The sequence below is a fragment of the Petromyzon marinus genome, chromosome 33 (genome assembly GCF_048934315.1).
Source record: "Petromyzon marinus isolate PM22_M1 ecotype Great Lakes invasive population chromosome 33, UKy_Petmar_22M1.pri1.0, whole genome shotgun sequence".
Taxonomy (NCBI): Eukaryota; Metazoa; Chordata; class Hyperoartia; order Petromyzontiformes; family Petromyzontidae; genus Petromyzon; species Petromyzon marinus.
The window spans coordinates 9,549,556-9,572,304 of record NC_133699.1 but is presented as its reverse complement, the minus strand read 5'-3'; the positions used below and the strand labels follow the sequence as shown (position 1 = coordinate 9,572,304).

The window sequence follows — 22,749 nt, the reverse complement described above, 5'->3', positions numbered from 1 at the left end:
AGGGAGCAGAGTAAGAGGGGAGGCGAGATAGGAGGAGCAGCCGCTGCCCTCGCTACTGCTGCCCCACCGAGCCTTCGCGTTCGTCGCCCCGGGTAAAGAACCACGTGGCCGCGTGCCCCCCTCTGCTACACAGGGGACTGTGTGCCCTGCTCCGGGGCCCCCAGGGTAGGGTCCGCTCGGGGGGAAGGAGGAGGGGGGGGAGGAGGGGGGGGAGGAGGAGGGGGGGAGGGGGAGGAGGGGGGGAGGGGGGGAGTAGGGGGGGGAAGGGGAGGGGGGGAGGAGGAGTGGGGAGGGGGGGAGGGGGAGGAGGAGGGGGGGAGGGGGAGGGGAGGAGGAGGGGGGGAGGGGGAGGGGAGGAGGAGGGGGGGGAGGAGGGGGGGAGGGGAGGAGAGGGGGGAGGAGAGGGGGAGGAGAGGGGGAGGAGGAGGGGGAGGAGGGGGAGGAGGAGGGGGAGGAGGGGGAGGAGGAGGGGAGGGGGTGGGGAGGTAGGGAGAGGAGGAGGAGGAAGGGGAGAGGGGGAGGAGGAGGGGGGCGAAGGTCTTCTCCCAGCGAGGGCGACCGTGGGCTGCGTGACGCGCGGTGCGCCGCCCGGGCTTCACGCGGGCGGACAGACGGGAGACGCGGGGACGGGAGAGACGGCGGCGGGGGAGACGCGGGGAGGACCGGAGGCAGAGACAGGAGGAGGAGGAGCGGGCAGGGCTTGGCCAGAGAGGCAGCAGCTGTCACTACCCGTCCGCGCTCCCTCCCATTGACGCGGAGCCATTGTACGCGGCGTCCCCCCGACGGCACTGAAGCGGTATGTGTGTGTGTGGTGTGATGTGTGTGGTGTGTGTGTGATGTGTGTGGTGTGTGTGGTGTGTGTGGTGTGATGTGTGTGGTGTGTGTGTGGTGTGTGTGTGGTGTGATGTGTGTGGTGTGTGTGTGGTGTGTGTGGTGTGATGTGTGTGGTGTGTGTGTGGTGTGTGTGTGGTGTGTGTGTGGTGTGTGTGTGGTGTGTGTGGTGTGTGTGGTGTGTGTGGTGTGATGTGTGTGGTGTGTGTGGTGTGTGTGGTGTGTGTGGTGAGGGTGTGTGGTGTGTGTGTGTGTGGTGTGTGTGTATGTGTGGTGTGATGTGTGTGTGATGTTATGTGTGTGTGTGGTGTGTGTGTGTGGTGAGGGTGTGTGTGGTGAGGGTGTGTATGTGTGGTGTGTGTGGTGTGATGTGTGTGTATGTGTGGTGTGTGTATGTGGTGTGTGTGTGTGGTGAGGGTGTGTGGTGTGTGTGTGTGGTGTGTGTGGTGAGGGTTTGTGGTGTGGTGTGATGTGTGTGGTGTGATGTGTGTGGTGTGTGTGTATGTGTGGTGTGATGTGTGTGGTGTGTGTATGTGTGGTGTGTGTGGTGTGATGTGTGTGTATGTGTGGTGTGTGTATGTGGTGTGTGTATGTGTAGTGTGTGTGGTGTGATGTGTGTGTATGTGTGGTGTGTGTGTATGTGTGGTGTGATGTGTGTGGTGTGTGTATGTGTGGTGTGTGTGGTGTGATGTGTGTGTATGTGTGTGGTGTGTGTATGTGGTGTGTGTATGTGTAGTGTGTGTGTGTGTGGTGAGTGTGTGTGGTGAGGGAGTGTGGTGTGTGTGGTGTGTGTGTGTGTGGTGAGGGTGTGTGGTGTGTGTGTGTGTGGTGAGGGTGTGTGTGTGTGGTGTGTGTGTGGTGTGTGTGTGGTGAGGGTGTGTGTGGTGTGTGTGGTGTGTGTGTGGTGTGTGTGTGTGGTGTGTGTGTGTGGTGTGTGTGTGTGGTGTGTGTGGTGTGTGTGTGTGGTGTGTGTGGTGTGTGTGGTGTGTGTGTTGTGTGTGTGGTGAGTGTGTGTGGTGTGTGTGGTGAGGGAGTGTGGTGTGTGTGGTGAGGGTGTGTGGTGAGTGTGTGTGTGGTGAGGGTGTGTGTGGTCCGTGTGTGTGTGGTGTGTGTGGTGAGGGTGTGTGTGGTGAGGGTGTGTGTGTGTGTGGTGAGGGTGTGTGTGTGGTGTGTGTGTGTGTGTGGTGAGGGTGTGTGTGTGTGGTGTGTGTGTGGTGTGTGTGGTGTGTGTGTGGTGAGGGTGTGTGGTGAGGGTGTGTGTGTGGTGTGTGTGTGGTGAGGGTGTGTGGTGAGGGCGTGTGGTGAGGGTGTGTGTGTGGTGAGGATGTGTGGTGAGGATGTGTGGTGAGGGCGTGTGGTGAGGGTGTGCGTGTGTGTGTGGTGAGGGTGTGTGGTGAGGGTATGTTGTGAGGGTGTGCGTTTTTGTGTGGTGAGGGTGTGTGGTGAGGGTGTGTGTGTGTGGTGAGGATGTGTGGTGAGGATGTGTGGTGAGGGCGTGTGGTGAGGGTATGCGTGTGGTGAGGGTGTGTGGTGAGGATGTGTGATGAGGGTGTGTGGTGAGGGTGTGTGTGCGTGTGTGATGAGGGTGTGTGTGGTGAGGGTGTGCGTGTGTGTGGTGAGGGTGTGTGGTGAGGGTGTGTGTGTGGTGAGGGTGTGTGGTGCGGGTGTGTAGTGAGGGTGTGTGTGTGGTAAGGGGGTGTTGTGCGTGTGTGGTGAGGGTGTGTGTGTGTGTGTGTGGTGAGGGTGTGTGGTGAGGGTGTATGGCGAGGTGTTCGTGTATGAGGATGTTCGCGTGTGTGTGTGGTGAGGGTGTGTGTTTGGTGCACCTTGGTGAGAGTGTGTATGCGTCTTGTGTGGCTGTGTGGTGAGGGTTCTGCGTCTTTTAGTCATGGTCTGACTGTGAGTACAGTATGTATGGGTGAGGTGTGTGTGTAAGGTTAAGAGTGTGTGTGTGATGAAAACTACGTGCGTTTGTATGATAATAACTGTGTGTATGTGTGACGCTACGAACCCGGCAAGCCGAGTTCGATTCCCGCTCACGGCCACCAACACCGGTGACGATGATCTGAATCGGTCCTGGGCCTCCCCTAGGTCGACTCAGCCTCAAATGAGTATCTGGTGCGGTGTGTAGTAACCATCGCCACCGGGGAGACAAAGGCGGCCGGGCGTGGTGCTGGCCACCCACCCCCTCGTCTGCCGTGCCGGCCTTCATAGGTGCTCGCTAACAGCACTTTCCTCAACAATCTGTTCAGGCTATACGGGGAATCTTTGTCATTGTATGTGTAGTGGGCGGCTTTGCGTGTTGAGACCTACATCTGTGTGTCTTTGTGGCGACTTGCACAGTTGCTCCATACAATCACACAACAAGAGGCCCTTCCTTCTCAGACACACAGATTGATGGTCACTGTGTGATACGGGTCCGTCCATCCGTCCGTCTGTCAGCCAGGAGGGCCCGTATTGATGTCCGGGTACCATTACAACATTGCAGGCGGGATGGACACCAGGGCACCACAATGCCGTTCCTTGCCTTGAGCCCTCGAATCACCCTGGGGAGATGAGTAGCTTGGTACCACTTGGGGTGGCAAATGATACGAGTATGGTACTGTATCCACAACCGTGGGCAGTGCCACGGGCAGTGTCCACCGCGGGCAGAACGCTTCGCGTATATTCTTGTGTTTTATAGACGCATTTCATATCTGCTGTCGTATTCCGTACATGTTTCACATCACATTCGTTTGTATTGCCAAAATTATATTGTCTATTAAACGGACAGGGACGTCGGTGTAAGACGTTGTGCTCATAAACAGGCGACCGCGCTGACCTTGCTACCGTAGCTATTAGTGATCTAGGGCTGAAGTGCTGCAATACAATTATTGGTAACATTTTCCGCCTTGAGTGGGTACTGATAACCCATTTTTTGAAACAATTTGCTAATGGGGCCAATTTAGACTCGCATAGCTTCTGTGCTCTCTCTCACACACTCCCCCTGTACCCCCCCCCGGCCCCCACGGCTGCCTTGCTGTGCCCGCAGGCGAGGATGGCGACTCCCGAGGGGATCCGCATGCCGGACGGGCACTATGCGGACGGCACGTGGGAGCTCCACGTGCTCGTCACGGACCTGGCGCAGAGGCTGGTGCTGCGAGTCACGGGCGAGCTGCACGTGGGCGGACTCATGCTGCGCCTCGTGGAGATGCTAGGTAAAATCTTCAAGAGCCGCAATGCATGTGAATACGAGATGGTGGCCCTTGATAAACGTCACCACGAAGCGGCCCTTAAAGAGCCGCGTGCAGCTCCGGAGCCGCAGGTTGCCGACCCCTGAGGCGCGGCCTCCCGGCGCGCACAGGGGCTGGGTGAGAGAGAGAGTGTGAGAGTGCGCGCAGTACTCTTGTAATTATTACTCGGTTTGTTTGCGAGGGCCTGGGCTGCCGGGATCAGCCCGTGAGTTCAGGAGTCCTCCATGCCCCGTGGCTGGGGGTCATTGACCCTGGGGTTACCCACTCTCACAGCCGAAAGGAGTCCTGGGGTTTGGCCCAATTACTGAAAGTGCCCAGTGGAGCAGTCCCCTAGACCCAGTGGTCAATTAACCCGTGAGCTCAAGGGGGTTGAGTCTGCAGTCACATCCCATGTCGTGTTTACTTAGGGAATCTATCTGGTGGGGGTCAGGGGTCAGCGAGCACAGTACTTTTCCTCTGGATTAAATTAAATGCTAATGCATGTCCACATCCTTTGTTTATTTGGATCAATCGCCATGTCGCCACAGTCCAGTGCTACTTCCTGCCATCTTTACTCTGTTGGCATGTCTACTTACCTGCTACAACCTTCTGGCCCAGTGGCATAGTTGTCAAGCTCAGGCTGTGCAACTACCATGGGAACCATGTGCTGGATAGGGCCCAGCATGCTCTCGGCTACGATGAGAATTTGCGGGGCAGGAAATTGGACAGGGTGGTGCCCCATTTCATTCCATGCACCAGGGCCCCTTGTCAACTGTCGTGGCTCTCGCCCACCTGCTCACCCATCCTCTCTCGTCCCTGTGCCCCGGGGCTGCCCAGAGGTGAAGCAGGACTGGTCAGACCACGCGCTGTGGTGGGAGCGTCGCAAGCTTTGGCTGCTCAAGACGCCGTGGACGCTGGACAAGTACGGCGTGCAGGCCGATGCGCAGCTACTCTTCACCCCGCGGCACAAGCTGCTGCGCCTGCAGCTGCCCAACGCCCGTGTCGTGCGCGTGAGGGCCAACTTCTCCGACCCCGTCTTCAAGGCGGTGTTCGATATCTGCAGGACCTTCAGTGGGTGCCGGGCGTGGGGGGGGGCGGGGGAGAGGGATACGGAGGCTGGCGTGGGGTAGATGAGGTGGGAGTCCCTGTTCTCGGTGTTGTGTGATCCAACGCCAAATGGGACCCAAGGGGATTCTCAAAACATATCGGGTGGCTGTGTAAGCACCGAATAATAAAACAGCGATTTCGAATCGTAACGCGCCACCGCTGCCACACGGTGTTCGCTTAATCTCGTGGAGATAGAACAACCCAGAGGCGCCAAGAGGAACCACAAACGCACCTGGAGAAAATCCACGCAGTTTTGCTGTACAGCCTTCTGGTATACCAGGGTATGGCTCCTCGATGCCCACGGAATGTGAGTTTCACAATCTGTGTGCGGTGATCTGCCAACCCTCCCTGCCTCCACAGTGCTGCACCACAGGCCACGTGGACAGCCACCACCGCCCAGCTATAAATTAACCAGAGCATAAAAGGACATGCCTGCTGGCACGGGAGCGCTTTCTGCTTCACGAACAAAATTAATTTTTCAGCTTGAGGCTGTGCCTGGTGGATTTTTTGTTTTATTCGACTCCGGGCTCAACCACCGGTCCAGGGATCGAGATGAGCCCTTACCTATCGTTTGTGTCGGCCCAGCTGGGCAGGAGTTCCACGGGCGGTGTCGTTGTCCGGCCGCACGGCGTCTACAACCAGCGGGGGCAACGCTGCCGCGGCTGTGCTGACAGGGTTGGGCTGAGATCGGTAGACCCCACCATCACCGACGCCGGCGTGCGTGTTCGTTTTCACAGATATCCGGCACCCGGAGGAGCTGTCCCTCCTCCAGAAGATGTCCGACACGGCCAAAAAGAAGAAGAAGAAAGCAGACGAGAACAACGCTGAGGATGAGGTGGATGCACCGCTCATCACTCCGTCTGCCTCACAACGTGAGTGTGGGTCTCTGTGAGTCTATGGGTCTCTAAGTAAGTCAAGTGCAATTCATCACTCACATCAACGATCATCAATGGTCACATCGAAACGCGCGATTGAAGGAGGTTTTCCTCAACGCCATCGAACGTCTTTTCAAAACTCCAGACGCACACGGTTAAGAACTCGCGGTCAATGGCTCTTCAAATACGTCGTACGAAAAAAAGAGCGAGCGTGTGCAATGGTGTCCGCGCGTTTGTGCGTGCGTGCTTGCCGTGCCGCGGACAGGCGGTTCGTACCTCAGCCCCGGGCTCTACGGCCACGCGTTGACGACGCCCACGTACGACGTGCGCGACGGGAGCCCCGTGTCCCCCACGTGGGTCGGGGACTCCCCTCTCGGGGAGCGCGACCCGGCCTCGCTCGGCACCGCCCTGCCCAGCCCCGCGCCCGACGCCCTCGCCCGCATGTACCGCCCGCTCACCCTCGCGGACAAGGCGCGCACGAACGCAGGGTGAGCCCACGGACTGCGCTCCTCACAAGGTTCACCGCACCCCACCATCACCGCGTCCCACCATCACCGCACCCCACCATCACCGCGCCCCACCATCGCCGCACCCCATCATCTCCGCACCCTATCCTCACCGCACCCCACTCTCACCGCACCCCATCATCACCGCGCCTCACCATCACCGTGCCCCACCCTCACCGCACCCCACTCTCACCGCACCCTACCCTCACCACACCCCACTCTCACCGCACCCCACCATCACCGCACCCTACAATCACCGCACCCCACCATCACCGTACCCCACCATCACCACACCCCACTCTCACCACACCCCACCATCACCGCACCCCACCATCGCCGCACCCCACCATCTCCGCACCCCACTCTCACCGCGCCCCACCCTCACCACACCCCACCATCACCGCACCCTACCATCACCGCACCCCACCCTCACCGCACCCCACTCTCACCGCACCCCACCATCACCGCACCCCACCATCACCGCACCCCACCATCACCGCACCCTACCCTCACCGCACCCCACTCTCACCGCACCCCACCCCACCATCTCCGCACCCCACCATCACCGCGCCCCACCATCTCCGCGCCCCACCATCACCGCACCCCACCCTCACCGCGCCCCACCATCACCGCACCCCACCATCACCGCACCCTACCCTCACCGCGCTCCACTCTCACCGCGCCCCACCATCACCGCATCCCACCCTCACCGCGCCCCACCATCACCGCACCCCACCATCACCGCGCCCCACTCTCACCGCGCCCCACCCTCACGTGTGGGTGCAGGTGGCTGGACTCGTCCGCTTCCCTCATGGAGCAGGGAGTGAAGGAGAACGAAGTCCTGCAGCTGCGCTTCAAGTTCTACAGTTTCTTCGACCTCAACCCCAAGGTGATCCCCGGTTGACCTCCTCCCGGACCGTGGGCGGGGTCAGGCGTGGGGTGCGACACGTGTGCGTGACATCGTCCGTGAGCATGTGCCCGCGCAAGTTAGGTGCTCGCTAGCAGCACTTGCCCCAACAGTCTGTCCAGGCTATATACGGGGATCTTTTTTTTTGTGCGTGCAGTACGATGCGATCCGCATCAACCAGCTGTACGAGCAAGCCAAGTGGGCGATCCTCCTGGAGGAGGTGGAGTGCACCGACGAGGAGATGATGATGTTCGCCGCGCTGCAGGTGACAAATGGGCAGGCCGAAGCGCTGGCGTGATGGCGATGCGCCGGTGGGGCGGGCGGGCGGGTGCAGAGGTAGCGTGGGCCGTGATGCCAGCGCCGTGTTTCACTTTGCAGTACCACGTGAACCAGCTGTCGGTGGGAGCCGAGGGGCGGCCGGGCCCGCGGGAGAGCGCCGTCGACGAGGTGGACGCCGCGCTCAATGACCTGGAGCTCACGCTGGAGGGCACCGGCGCCCCGGCCGGCCAGGTCAGACGGGGACTCTGTGGGGCGGGGACGTGAAGATCTGGGTCACGCTCACGCCACGCCCGTCCGTGTGTCCGTGCGTGCGTGCGTCTCTCCGCTTGTAACGACTCCACGCCGCGCGTGTGTTCACAGCGCGACATCACCCGCATCCCCGAGCTGGCAGACTTCCTGAAGGTGTTCCGGTGAGTCAGCAGGTGGTGTGGCAGGGCACTCACGTGCTGGTGATTGTGGGGTTGACACTGGCAATGTGTCAGCGCCGGTTGTGCGGCGGTAGTCCTCTGGACGTGCTTGACGGATCCCGTGCGCTGTCGCCCAGGCCCAAGAAGCTGACGCTGAAGGGACACAAGACCTACTGGGTGGTGTTCAAGGACACCTGCGTGTCGTGCTACCGCACCAAAGACGACCCGCATCCCGCTCAGCAGATGAACCTCCGAGGTGCGGCCCCCCTCACCAGCCCCCCATCACTTACCGCGCCCCCGATTGTGCCGGCGCGTAGGCGTGCGGCGCTGATGTAGGTGCCGCGGCGCGTGTGTGTGTGTGCGCAGGCTGCGAGGTGGTGCCGGACGTCAACATTTCGGCGCAGAAATTTAACATCAAGCTGCTGGTGCCTACGCCGGAGGGCATGACGGAGGTGTGGCTGCGATGTGAGAACGTGAGTGCACCGCAGCCGGCCGCAGTCGCCCGCAGTTTCCAGACAAAAATGTTGCAACACATTTGTGTAAATAACCGATATATATGATGGGATATGTTTATATATAGCTGTGAGGCATCATAGCTGCCCGTGGCCACGCACGTTTTATTCGGAAACCGGCAGCTTTGGGTCAAGGGTAACGCGGCGCGCAGCGGCGGCGTCTCCCGTGGCAATGCGTCGCGGTCGCTCCGTCCGCATGCCCAACCGGTGTGGTGTGCACTCCGCGGCGGTGCAGGAGAAGCAGTACGCGGCGTGGATGGCGGCGTGCCGGCTGGCCTCCAAGGGCAAGACCATGGCGGACAGCTCCTACAACGCGGAGGTGGCCAGCATCCTCTCCTTCTTGCGGATGCAGGTGCTGCCTCGCCTTGGCGCTCACATTCTGTGGTTCTCGTCGCTTCCCCCGCACCTCTCACTAGCACGGTTGGCTATGTACGGTGCAAAAGAGGTTCAACATAGATGCGTCGTCCATAACCGTAACTGACTGTGTCACATCGTGCTCACCGCGCTACTCCGTCACACACCAAATCCCGCCGCACCAGCGCAGCCACCCATAAGCTCGCCCATTGGCTACAGCGAGCTCCAGTGGTGGCTGCCGGCTTCATTCGTGCCACACCCGTGGCTGGACTACAGTACGCTGCGGAGAGTGGGACGCATTCAAAACGTGTGCCCAGTGTCATTTGAAGTTATACAAAGAGAAAGATCCCCCTTATAGCCTTAATAGACTTTTGAGGCAAGTGCTGTTGGTGAGCACCTAAGAAGGCCTGCACGGTACACGAGGGGGTGGGTGGCCAGCACCACGCCGAGCCGCATTTGTCCCCCAAGTGGCGATGTTAACTACACACTGCACCAGTTACACATTTGAGGTTAAGTTAACGCACACGCACACATGCATGCGCACGCACGCTGTAATATTCAGGGGAGAAGGTGCGCCTTCATAATCCTGAGAATATCGTAAATCTTGCCGAGGTTTAATTCCTAGGTTCACATAGCTCACCTTTTGCACTGACCATGCAGCCTGGATCGCAGCCTTTTCCTTCTCCCACACCCGCGGCCTCTCTATTCTTCGTATTTTTATTATGATTACACTTGTTTACCCAGGAAAGCCTCACTGATGAGTCTCAAGACTGTTTCCCAAGAGGTTCCTGCCAAGGCTTCACAGGAGAGGGCAATATTGGTGCTGTGTGATCCCAATTCAGTAATTTGCAGGTAATTTTTTTATCAGTTGGGATATTTGGCCAATACCAGTTGCAATGTGTGATTTCTTTGTGCTGTTATGGGAGGAAGCTGTAGAGTCCGGAGGAAACTCGTACAGCACACGGAGAGAGCACACAAACTCTACTCACACACCCACACTCTGCAAAACATTAAGAGAACATACAAACAAAAAGGCACCCGAGTCGGGAATCGAACCCAGGCCCTACTTGCTGTGAGGCACGAGTGTTACCACCGCGCCGCCACCCTGCCGCCCCTGTAGGTCGTGAGCGGGGACCCGGCGCCACTGCTCGCGCAGGGATCGGCCGACTTCAACCCCGAGTCGCTCATCTCTCCCCGCTGCCTCAAGAAGCACAAGGCCAAGCAGGTTGGCAGCGCCGCGCACACGGCGTGGCGGGGGGGGGTGGGTGGGTGCCCGCCCGCCTGCCCGCCCGCCCGCGGTGGCTAGGGTGGGCTGCGCGTTCCGCTGTGTCGACGAGTGAACTCTGTTTCTTCCTCTCTCGCTCACCTGTCCGCTCGCCCGCCTTCTCGCCCCGCCCTGCACCATCTGCTTATCTGCCCGCTCGCCGACTTGACCACCCGCCTGCACGCCTGCCCGTCCGATCACCCGTCATCTTGCCCGCTTACTCTGACGACTGCAGCCTGGAACGGTGAGGGACGTGGTAAGTGCATCAGCACTAGAGATGATGATGACGATGATGATGATGACGACGATGATAAATGCTGTGATAAAGAGGTGAACGTCATGAAGACACTAACATTGCCACTACTCACTGTATTGTAATGCAGCTGCCTGCGCATGCACGTGCGTGTTTGCGTGTGTGTTGGCGGAGTGGTGGTGCAACCGCCATTCATCTCAGTTAACCCATAACACCTCGGTCTGTGCCGTGTCCTCCTGCTAATGAGCCTTCGACACTTCGCTTGGCTTCACGTGCACCTGGCATTGGCACAAGCACAGCGGCGACGTCACCGTCGCTTAGCGGCGAGCAGCGGCCGTCGTGATCATTGTTGCCGTGCGTGCTCGTGTATGCATGGTCATGCGTGCGTGCGTGCGTGTGTATGCAGCTGACGGCGCGGGTGCTGGAGGCTCATCAGAACGTGTCGCACATGAGCCTCGTCGAAGCGAAGATGCGCTTCATCCAAGCGTGGCAGTCACTGCCGGAATACGGCCTCACGCACTTCCTCATCCGGTGTGTTCCAAGGCCCCGGGCTCACATGACGAGTCATGGCGCGGTGCTGCCGTCGGGCGTGGAGGGCTGTCCCGCTGCGCTTGACAGTAAAACAGCTGATTGCTGTAGATACCAAAAAACTTGACGTGTCCGTCAGTGCCACTGTGTAGCCTTAAAAGAAAAAAAACAGGGTGACATTTCAGCCAATGGCCCTTAGGCCAGAGAAATAGAGTGGATCATCCACTCTATCTTCCACTCTATGTGGAGGGAAGGCCAGAGCACCTCGAGATAAAATCGATACTGTGGGAGAAAATGGTTGGGGTTGCATGGGGTTCGGTGCGTTCACTGTGGACGCACGCGGGTCATGCATTATGCGTACGATTGGCGTGTGGTTGGCGTGCGGTGGCAGGGTGCGCGGTAGCCGCCGGGACGAGCTGCTGGGCGTGGCCTACAACCGCCTGATCCGCATGGACGCGCACACAGGCGACGCAATCCGCACGTACCGATTCAGCAACATGAAGCAGTGGAACGTGAACTGGGAGGTCCGGCAGGTACGACGACTGAAGCTTTGGCGAGAGCGAACACTGCGCGTCGTCCCGTGTCGGAAAACGAGGGCGTGCGGTGTCTGCAGGGCACATCGAAGTCCTGTCAGCGCTTTGCATTACTAAAGAAAAACATGGCAATTTTTTTAAGATGTTTCTCATTTTCAACCCCCAATTTTATCCCGAATGCGTTATCGGTGTCCAGTCATGAGGCAAGTAAACCGTTCGGATCGCTCGCGCAGCATTGGAAACCTTCGGAGTCAGAAAATGGCCCGTGAAGCGGATATCACCGAACTACCCCTCGAGATGTCTTCAAGTGACCATCTGGTCCACACGCAGCAGAGGGCAGCACTTTCCCACCCGCCCAACTAAATTGGATTTGCTGTTCGGAGCATGACGGTGAAACCAATATTAAAAAACAATTGAAGCTGTAGCTGAGCCATATTTTAAGTGCAGGATCTAATTTTAATGTTGTAGTTTCTTTCTCTACAGTCATTGCTGGCCGGGCCGAGACCATCAACTGACCACACTTGAGAACCCAGTTTAATCACGGGCGATTGAAACTCCGATCGCAAGCGGTGCTGAATATTAGCGCTCTGACCGCTTGAGCCGGTCGGCCACCTTGAAAACTTACACCTAAGATAATTTGACGGAACCAACGACTTGGTCCAACCTGAGATTTCTGGAGGTTTAGCTCCTAGCGTGGTCGCACATGAGAGTCGTGCCAATGTGGCCGCACGGCGCTGCTTTCACTACCCCTCCCCCCCTTCGCTTGCCAGGTGATGGTGGACTTCGACGGCGAAGTGCAGTTGGTGTTCGGCTGCGTCTCCGCCGACTGCAAGGTGGTGCACGAGTTCATCGGAGGCTACATCTTCCTGTCGATGCGAGCCAAGGACCAGGAAGACTCGCTCGACCAAGAGCTCTTCTACAAGCTGACAGGCGGTCGGGAGTAATGGCGCCAGGGAATGCGTGGCCACACGGGGAATTGCGGCCGGGACACCGGTCGGGACCGACGGTGGCCAGACGTGGCACGTGACGTGGCCAGGACTCTGGAGTGGCCAGGACTGTGACCGAAAGAGACCGTGACTTGTGTGATGCATCCACCGATCTTAGGTTTCTATCACAAAAATGTGAAAAAAGGTGGGCCAAAATTACTCTTACGTTGGTATGTTTTGTTTTGGCCCAAAAGTGTACATACATGTTTAAGTATGCGCTAAGCACGTGCTCCTCGTCCATCTCCCGTGTGTGCTGCTGGTGGCCGGTGCGTGTTTTATTTCCGTCGTGCACGACCTCGATTGTGAGTCAGGGGGTGGCAGCCCGAGGTCATTCAGTTTTCCAACTCGATCACAAAACCACACGTTTAGGCAAGAGGCTGCAGCGAGACCTGGCTCGCTCGCCCTCATCCAGCACCCAGAGATCGAAGGCGATTAGCCACACGTGGGCTGGGCACCTCGTCGCTGCATCTCTGCACATCAACTGCAGACGAGGCCTGGGCAAGGCCGGATCAAGTTTGATGGGGGCCTGGGGCTGTAGTAATTTGAACAGCCAAACCCCCCTCCTCTTTGTTTACCCAATTCCTTCCATTGACCACCACCCATGCTCAATGCCAAATGCTCCATCGTAATTCACCTCTTGTTATTTCAGCTCGAGCAGTTTAAATTGTAATGCTAAATCAAAAGTTAAAACGAAGATCGGTCGTGGTACACACAGGGATGCTATGGCTTTAATTGCCAAACTGTACTACAGTTTGTATCATGGTGCTGCAGTGTTGCATTTCAACCGTTATAGAGCAGCATGCATTGTTTCCCTTGGCTTGGAGGTCCCCTCAAAACTCCAAGGCCCCCGGCTGCCGCCCCTAAAGCCCCGTGTGCCAATCCAGCCCCGGCCCCCGGAGGCAAAGCTGGCGGCGAGGGCTCGGCACGGGCAGCGTCTGCGACTGGAATTTTTTTTTTAATAAATGGGAGGGCAAAAAGCACGTGCCGCGTGTCGTCACTGGCGTGGCGCGCACCCGCGTCTCGCCACCCCGGGCGGTACCAAGCTGGGCCGTCACGGCGGCTCGCGAGGCTTTAGACGGCTCCAGTTGCAGCGCACTCAACGTCGGGAGGATTCTACTCGGCACTGGAGGGTGTTTACTTGGTAAGAGTATTGTGTCACCACTTAAGGGGAGATCTAAGTTGGTACGAATGCATAAGTGTCCAATGTGCTGGAGCGAGATAGACTCTCATCGCGGAACCTTGCAGGGTGGCCTTCAGCAGTCGATAGATCAAAGCTGAAGATATTTTTCCACGGTAACCCTTCCACAAGGGAAACACATGAGGTGCTTTGTTTTTGCAACAGTCATTCCCTCGGACGAGGGGAAACATCTCCCGTCAGTGTCGCGTTTAAGAAAAAGAGAGAATGTGTTTATGTTTAAATGGGTACAGCAAATCCTGACTCTCACCCACCCCTGCACTTTGCAGGGTAGACATGCAGGGTAGACATGGAGGGTGGACACGGGGGTAAGGAGAGTGAACTTGGAGGGTGGACACGGGGAGATCGGCATGGAGGTTAAACATGGCACAGTCCTCGGGTGCCTATGCAGAATACAGATTTGTCCATCGCGAAATGCGACGCTGAGTGGCGACGACACAGGAGTTTGAAATTCCACCCTTTATTGACGTAATCTCTTGACACGGATCAGCGCGATGCAATACAGATTAATTCCTCCACTCAAATGTGAAATCATGAAGCGGGGAAACCCCACACAAGGGCACTCTGGGGGTCGTGCACGCGGCGGCGCGCACGGCTTTATAGCGGCGACGGCAACCGTCGCCAGAAAATAAATTAAAGCGGAGTCGGAAAAGTGATGGGGGGAAGTGGTCACGTGAATCTGCCATCGCGAACCCATCCAGAGCTGCCCACCTGGTGAGCCCACCTGGTGATCCCACCTGGTGAGCCCACCTGGTGAGCCCACCTGGGCAAGCGGAGCGGCGAGGAGCGAGAATGAACATGGGGCAGTAGTCGGGGGTCTTGTGATCTTGAGTGAACCTAAGTTTGCGGTGGAGCCGGAGTCTGGCTGGCGCTGGGGTTGACGTAAATCTGGGATGGGGTGGAGCTGGGGTTGACGTAAATCTGGGATGGGGTCGAGCTGGGGTTGATGTAAATCTGGGATGGGATCGAGCTGGGGTTGTGATGTAAATCTGGGATGGGAGTAGAGCTGGGGTTGATATAAGTTGAGATTGAGGTGGAGCTGGGGTTGTGATGTAAATCTGGGATGGGGTGGAGCTGGGGTTGATGTAAATCTGGGATGGGGTGGAGCTGGGGTTGATGTCAATCTAGAATGGGGTGGAGCTGGGGTTGATGTCAATCTAGGATGGGGTGGAGCTGATGGCACCGTGTGGCTTCACCTGAATTGTTTGCAGTAATTGACAGTGTGCAATATCGTTAATTATCAAACAATCTCACAATTATCAAATGTAACGGCGCTACCAGCGCCTGACTTAACACTCGATGCAGAGAAGTGACCTCCACTTATTTTGATAAAAAGACGAGATTCTCTGGTCCTCTCTGAGAGACCCGTTGCTCAATCACGATACGAGCCTCAGGAAAACCGACACAAACGACAAACAACACACGCATGCGAGAATCGACCAAACTCGTCAACTCCCTTGAGACAGGGCAAGGGCTGGGGAAGACGGGACGTGAGGGGCAGTCAGGGGCAGTCGGGGGCAGTGAAGGCGTTCATCTCTTGAATATGTTGAAGACGCCACGCCCCTTCTTGCTCCGAGCGTCGTTCTCCTCGTCCGAGGAGTCGGAGCCGGCGGTCGTGACCTGGGTGAAACGAGTGACGAGCAGAGAGACGGTGCGACGAGGTGTATGAGCGCAGTGGGGTATTGTGACAAGGTGGTGTGAAGAGATGGCGAGGGTGCAAGAGCATGAGAAGTGTTGGCAAGTGACAAGGTGGTGTGCGTGACGAGGTCACCTTGCTCGTGGGAGGATTCTGCAGGGCGGAGGCCGGGGAGCGGAGAGGCCGATCTGAGGGCACAGGCGACGCCACACGACCACCCCTCGTCACCCCCACACTCGCCAACCTCCGCCACTCTCTACCCGCGTCACTCACCGCACCGCCTGCCATCGCGATCCGTCACCCTCATCGTCGTCGTCACTCATCACCATCCTCGTCAATCGCCACCCTCGTCACCCACCACCCACGCAACCCTCGTCACTCGCCACCCTCGTCACGCCGTGCCCACCTGTGGGTGCCGAGCTCCGCGGGGTGAGCGACGGAGGTGACAGCAGTGGGGGCTTCTGGGCCACCGGGGCCGCCCGGCGCTTCCCTGACCCGTCAACGGCGGAATCTGGGAGAGAAGCCGACGTGGGGTCACTCGGACCCATGGGGTCACTCGGACCCATGGGGTCACTCAGACTCTTGGGGTCACTCAGACCGGGGATGCCTATGAAATCGAGCCTAACAGCTCATTTGACCCTTCCTGCTGAAATAAACAAAATGTATCACTCAGACCCTTGGGACAGTCGGACATGGGGGGGGGGGGGCGCACCCCACGGCCACTTACCTGGCCCTCGTGGGATGGATCCGATTGGTCGTCCGCCTCTTCCCGGTCCCCCCCCCCCCCCCCTTGGCTGGCCCAGCTGGAGCCCCCACGATTGTGTGTCAGATGCTGCCTGGCGACCTGTCCACCCGGAGAACCTCTCTGGCCCTCTCTCTCCGTCTCCGATTTGAATATCGGCCGCTGTCCGAAACGTTGCCTGCTATAGATCCTTTCCTATTTCGTGGCGGCGCTCTTGACGAGCGTGTCGAGTAATGTTGCAGCACCACAAGATTACTTTTGTTTCACGTTAACCTCAGTTGTGCATCTCCACGCTTATAGGTGGCTAACGAGGCCACTAGAGATGGGAGGTGGGGGGGGTGCTGGAGGGGCCCCAGCGTGTGTCCCGGTGGGCTCGTATTCACCCGCGGCGTAGGAGCGGCGCGACGGAGCTTCTTGGCGAGAGGGGCTGCCCCGGGGGGGTCCCCTCATGCTGACGCCTGCGTCGGCGGGCCGGGGAGGAGGGAGGCGGAGTGGAAGGAGAAAACGAGATGCTTGCGATCACTTAACGTTGTTAAAGCTCGCAAAAGCAAACAAAAAAACACCAACCGCAACCCGGTCAGGGCCAGAGGCCGGTGCCGTCGCCAGCTCAGGCTGGCAGCGAACTCCGCTTCGTGTTTCGTGATTGCAGGTGGTGGCACGAGCAGGTGCTAAGATTGAGTGTCCGTAAAGTGTTTGAACAGTCCCCCTCGCCCGCCCGGTGTCGGTCAGGAGTGCGGCGAGGTGTGACACGGTGCAAAGAGATGTGGTGCAGTGTGAAGAGGTGTGGCACGGTGTGATGAGGCATGGCAGGGCGTGAAGAGGCGTGGCGAAGTGTAAAGAGGCGTGGCGAAGTGTAAAGAGGCGTGGCGAGGCGTCGGTGCGAGCACCGGCGGGAGGAGGGCAGTGAGGTGGAGGTGCGCGATGCCACAGGGACAGGTCACCGCGTGACGCGGGAAGAGCAGCGGCTCGGACAGCGGCGAATCGACGGGACTTGACCTCTGCGAGAACGAGCGCCGGAGATGGGCCGAGGAGGCCGAGAGGGGAACATGAAGGGCGGAACGAACGGGAGCGGAACAAAGAAGAGAGAGAAACGATTTGAACAAGGATCACTCCAGTAAGTCAGGTCAGCATTGGAGGCAGAGAGCGTTGAGGCGTGAAGAGCGAAGCCTCGCGGTGCGTGCGGTGGGACAGGAGGGCGCAGGACGGAGGATGGGCGACGACACGGAAAGCGCCGGCCACACCACGCACCGCTGTCTGTCGAGGAGATGCCCCACGAGGTCCGGGTCGGCTCCGGATCCAGCTCAGCCCCCCTGGCAGAGTCGCACGCACGCACGCACGTACAAGTTCACACCAAGACAAAGATCCCCCGTATAGCCTTAACAGAATTTTGGGGCGAGTGATGTTAGCGAGCACCTATGAAGGCGGGAACGGCACACGAGGGGGTGGGTGGCCAGCACCATGTTCCGACCGCCTTTATCACACCAAATTGGGCTGAGTTGACCTAGGGGAGACCCAGGACCGTTTCAGATAAACGTCACTGGTGTTTGCCATGACCGGTAATCTGGGTTTATCGCGCAGCCCGCTGACAGAAGGTCACGGGACAGACCCAGGTTGGCAAACATGATCGGCAAATGCACCACCTGTGCTCTCTACTGGGCCAACTTTCGGCTTTTTAGTCACCCGGCGCTCTGCTCGCCATTGCGGTTTACTGCCCAGTAGCGTCTTTCACGAGCCTCCTCCACAGCGGCCGATCTTGACACCGCTGGTACCAGTCGTCGGCAAAGTCCGCTCAGCTCCACGTCCTCTGCATCGACCCATCTCCACTCGAGCTCATGCAGCACCCGTTTATCCCCCTCTATCCGGCCATATAGAAGCTGCTCACTCGTAGGCGCCCGTGCATGCCCACGTGCACCCGCTGCAAGACGAGAGCGCCCCAGGTGAGCAAGTGTGAGTGCGAGGAGGTACCTGTTGGTGCTGCTGCTGGTGCTCCGTGTTCGAGGAGTGGGCATGGGGGGTCCGTTTGCATTGTTATCCCTGCTCACGCTTGCACCGCAATGGAAGAACGATAGAACAATAGAACAAAGACAAATATTCCCCCCGCCGCCCTGTATAGCCTCTGCTGGATGTTGGGGCAAGTGCTGTTCACGAGCACCTATGAAAGTCCACATGGCACACCAGAGGGTGGGTGGCCAGTGCCACACCCCTCCGCTTTTGATGTTTTAGACACACCGCAGCAGGTACTCATTCAAGGGCCGTGCCGACCTCGGGGAGGCCCAGGAACTGTTCATTTATTTGCCATCGAATTTGGCCGTGGGCAGGAATCGGACTCGGACAGCCGGGTTCGAAAGCACACCGCGCTAACCGCCGCACCCCCGCTGGAACTCACACGCGCACGCACACACGCGCACATGCACACGCGCGGCCGGGTGTTCCACTGACCTCGCGGAGGTTCGCTGTGGCCCGAGGATGTCCAACGACTGCGACTTCTCCTTGAGACTCGGCGCCTTGGAGGTGGCTCCTGCAAGGCAACGGGCGGACGCGCACCCCGCGTGAGGGCGCTGGGGGCGCGCGAGTCTACGGATCGCCGGGAGCGGGAGGGGAGCCGCACCGGCGGCGGTAGAGACGGGGGGGGGGGGCGCCACTCGGCGGTCGTGCACTCACGGACGTGCTTGGTGATGCCGCTCGTCCAGGCGTCGAGCTCCTGCTGGGAGGGTGCGACGAACAGGTACTCGGCCCCGTCCGCCAGCCTGCGAGAGGAGGTGGTGGTGAGGGTCAGAAAAGTGGGAAAGTGAGTCTATGGCTCTCAGTGTGAGTCTACGGCTCTCAGTGTGAGTCTATGGCTCTCAGTGTGAGTCTATGGCTCTTAGCATGAGTCTATGGCTCTTAGCGTGAGTCTATGGCTCTCTGTGTGTGTCTATGGCTCTTAGCGTGAGTCTATGGCTCTCTGTGTGAGTCTACGATTCTCTGTGTGAGTCTATAAGTCTCTGTGTGAGTCTATGGGTCTCTGGATGATTCAATGGGTCTTGGTGTGAGTCTATGGGCCTCTGTGTGAATCTACAAAGCAGAGGTAGAAGTCACAGGGAGGTTCACTGGCAGTGAGAGGCTGAACGGATGTTCTGGTGGACTTTGCGAATGAAGTGAGCCCAACGGGAGGTGAGGAGAGGCGGTGGCGAGGTGGCGATGAGGTGGTTTGACGAGCAGGTGGTGACGTACTTGAGTCGGAAGACGTGAGGCTTCTTGGTGTAGTCGTAGGCCACCTCGCACCGCGTGCCCACGAGGCTCTGGCCCAGGCTCCGCGACGTGCTCTGCAACACGCATAAAGACAAAGTTCCCCCGTAGAGCCTTCACAGACTGTCAGGGCAAGCACTGTTTTCGCGAGCACCTTTTAAAAAATTGGAAAGGCACACGAGAGAGTGGGTGGCCAGCACCACACCCAGCCGCATTTGTCTCCCCCGTGCTGATGCTTACACACCGCACAATGTACTTATTTAAGGCCGAGTTGACCCACGGTAGACCCAGGACCTTTGGAAATATTTGCCGCTGATGGTGGCCCTGAGCGGAAATCGACATCAGGTGGCTAGGTTTAAAGTGCAGCGCGCCCACCACGACACGAACGCTCACCGCCGCACACACGCAAGTACATACGTGGCCTCACCGGCACACGCGGACACACAGGGACACACGGAACAACATACACACGCACAAGCACAGATGCACAACGTACGGACACCCAGAGGCACGCGTAGATGCTCATGCACACAGTCACAGGTGAATACACACGGATGCACAGATGCTCACAGACACGCCGGCGCGCGTGAGCGGTGAGCGAGTGAGTGATCGATGGGGTGAGTGAGCGGCTGTGTGGGAGCCAGGGTGAGCGTTACCAAAGGAGCCTCGGACTTGTCTTTGAAGAAGGAGATTTTCCCGTTCGCCACCGACACGAAGCACGAGACCCACGAGCGCTGCAGAGCCTGAGAGAACACAGCGCTCACCACACACTCACCACACACTCACCACACACTCACCACACACTCAACACACACTCACCACATACTCACCACAGCGCTCACCACACACTCAACACACACTCACCACACACTCAACACACACTCACCACACACTCAACACAGCGCTCACCACACACTCAACACACACTCACCACACACTCACCACACACTCACCATACACTCAACACACACTCACCACACACTCAACACACGCTCAACACAGCGCTCACCACACACTCACCACACACTCACCACACACTCACCACACACTCAACACAGCGCTCACCACACACTCAACACAAACTCAACACACACTCAACACACACTCACCAAACACTCACCACACACTCAACACACACTCAACACAGCGCTCACCACACACTCAACACAGCGCTCACCACACACTCAACACACACTCACCACATGCTCACCACACACTCAACACACACTCACCACACACTCAACACAGCGCTCACCACACACTCACCAAACACTCACCACACACTCACCAAACACTCACCACACACTCACCACACACTCAACACAGCGCTCACCACACACTCACCAAACACTCACCACACACTCAACACACACTCAACACAGCGCTCACCACACACTCACCACATACCACACACTCACCACACGCTCACCAAACACTCACCACACTCTCACCACACACTCAACACAGCGCTCACCACACACTCACCACATACTCACCACACACTAACCAAACACTCACCACATACTCACCACACACTCACCACACACTCAACACACGCTCACCACACACTCACCACACACTCACCAAACACTCACCACAGCGCTCACCACACAGTCAACACACGCTCACCAAACACTCACCACACTCTCACCACACACTCAACACAGCTCTCACCACACACTCACCACACACTCACCACACGCTCACCACACGCTCACCACACACTCAACACACGCTCACCACACACTCACCACACACTCACCAAACACTCACCACACACTCAACACACACTCAACACAGCGCCCACCACACACTCACCAAACACTCACCACACACTCACCACACACTTACCACACGCTCAACACACGCTCACCACACACTCACCACACACTCACCAAATACTCACCACAGCGCTCACCACACACTCAACACAGCGCTCACCACACACTCAACACACGCCCATCACACACTCAACACAGCGCTCACCACACACTCACCACAGCGCTCACCACACACTCAACACAGCGCTCACCACACACTCAACACACGCTCACCACACACTCACCACACACTCAACACACGCTCACCACACACTCAACACACGCTCACCACACACTCAACACAGCGCCCACCACACACTCAACACAGCGCTCACCACACACTCACCACATGCTCACCACACACTCAACACACGCTCACCACACACTCAACACGGCGCTTACACACTCAACACACGCCCACCACACACTCAACACACGCTCACCACACACTCAACACACGCTCACCACACACTCAACACAGCGCTCACCACACACTCAACACACGCTCACCACACACTCAACACAGCGCTCACCACACACTCAACACACGCTCACCACACACTCAACACAGCGCTCACCACACACTCACCACACGCCCACCACACACTCAACACACGCTCACCACACACTCAACACACGCTCACCACACACTCAACACACGCCCACCACACACTCAACACAGCGCTCACCACACACTCAACACACGCTCACCACACACTCAACACACGCTCACCACACACTCAACACAGCGCTCACCACACACTCACCACATGCTCACCACACACTCAACACACGCTCACCACACACTCAACACGGCGCTCACCACACACTCAACACACGCCCACCACACACTCAACACACGCTCACCACACACTCAACACACGCTCACCACACACTCAACACAGCGCTCACCACACACTCACCACATGCTCACCACACACTCAACACACGCTCAGCACACACTCAACACACGCCCACCACACACTCAACACACGCTCACCACACACTCAACACACGCTCAGCACACACTCACCACACGCCCACCACACACTGAACACACGCTCACCACACACTCAACACACGCTCACCACACACTCAACACAGCGCTCACCACACACTCAACACACGCTCACCACACACTCAACACAGCGCTCAACACACGCTCACCACACACTCAACACAGCGCTCACCACACACTCAACACACGCCCACCACACACTCAACACACGCTCACCACACACTCAACACAGCGCTCACCACACACTCAACACACGCTCACCACACACTCAACACAGCGCTCACCACACACTCAACACACGCCCACCACACGCTCATCACACGCTCACCACATGCTCAAACACACACCTACCACGCACTCACCACACACTCACCAAACACTCACCACACGCTCACCACATGCTCACCACACACTCAAACACACACCTACCACGCGCTCACCACATGCTCACCACACGCCCACTCGCTCACCAGACGCACACGCCCACTCGCTCTCCACACGCTCACCACACACACATCACACACTCACCACACGCTCACCACATCCACACACAGAC

The 22,749-nt window shown here is 58.2% G+C and overlaps 2 protein-coding genes across 6 annotated transcripts in view; one reads left to right on the top strand and one right to left on the bottom strand.

Moving 5' to 3' along the window:
• The first annotated feature begins 2 nt into the window (after window positions 1-2).
• LOC116948416 (fermitin family homolog 2-like) lies at window positions 3-13,531 on the top strand. Of its 5 annotated transcripts, none has more exons than XM_076071504.1 (18): window positions 21-92; window positions 2,963-3,045; window positions 3,863-4,028; window positions 4,881-5,114; window positions 5,888-6,022; window positions 6,291-6,513; window positions 7,318-7,420; window positions 7,596-7,703; window positions 7,817-7,948; window positions 8,078-8,127; window positions 8,262-8,380; window positions 8,491-8,597; window positions 8,872-8,988; window positions 10,111-10,215; window positions 10,490-10,510; window positions 10,914-11,038; window positions 11,427-11,568; window positions 12,339-13,531. In XM_076071504.1, exons 3-18 carry the CDS (start codon window positions 3,869-3,871, stop codon window positions 12,510-12,512), a joined length of 2,055 nt encoding a protein of 684 aa, XP_075927619.1. In that variant the 5' UTR covers window positions 21-92; window positions 2,963-3,045; window positions 3,863-3,868; the 3' UTR covers window positions 12,513-13,531. The 5 variants fall into 5 exon arrangements, with proteins under 5 accessions (XP_032820953.2, XP_075927619.1, XP_075927618.1 ...); XM_076071503.1 differs by lacking the exon at window positions 21-92 and adding an exon at window positions 524-796; XM_032965062.2 differs by lacking the exon at window positions 2,963-3,045 and having other exon boundaries at window positions 3-92.
• A 662-nt stretch (window positions 13,532-14,193) lies between these two features.
• SPTBN5 (spectrin beta, non-erythrocytic 5) overlaps window positions 14,194-22,749 on the bottom strand; it is a 52,726-nt gene continuing 44,170 nt past the window's right edge. The window contains exons 64-73 of the mRNA XM_076071394.1: window positions 20,012-20,098; window positions 19,341-19,432; window positions 18,789-18,874; window positions 18,567-18,645; window positions 18,093-18,170; window positions 17,376-17,437; window positions 16,511-16,585; window positions 15,792-15,896; window positions 15,521-15,573; window positions 14,194-15,369 (exon numbers count right to left, since the gene is read on the bottom strand). Coding sequence (XP_075927509.1) covers window positions 15,280-15,369; window positions 15,521-15,573; window positions 15,792-15,896; window positions 16,511-16,585; window positions 17,376-17,437; window positions 18,093-18,170; window positions 18,567-18,645; window positions 18,789-18,874; window positions 19,341-19,432; window positions 20,012-20,098 — 807 coding nt within the window. The 3' untranslated portion in view covers window positions 14,194-15,279. The remainder of the gene's footprint in view (window positions 15,370-15,520; window positions 15,574-15,791; window positions 15,897-16,510; window positions 16,586-17,375; window positions 17,438-18,092; window positions 18,171-18,566; window positions 18,646-18,788; window positions 18,875-19,340; window positions 19,433-20,011; window positions 20,099-22,749) is intronic.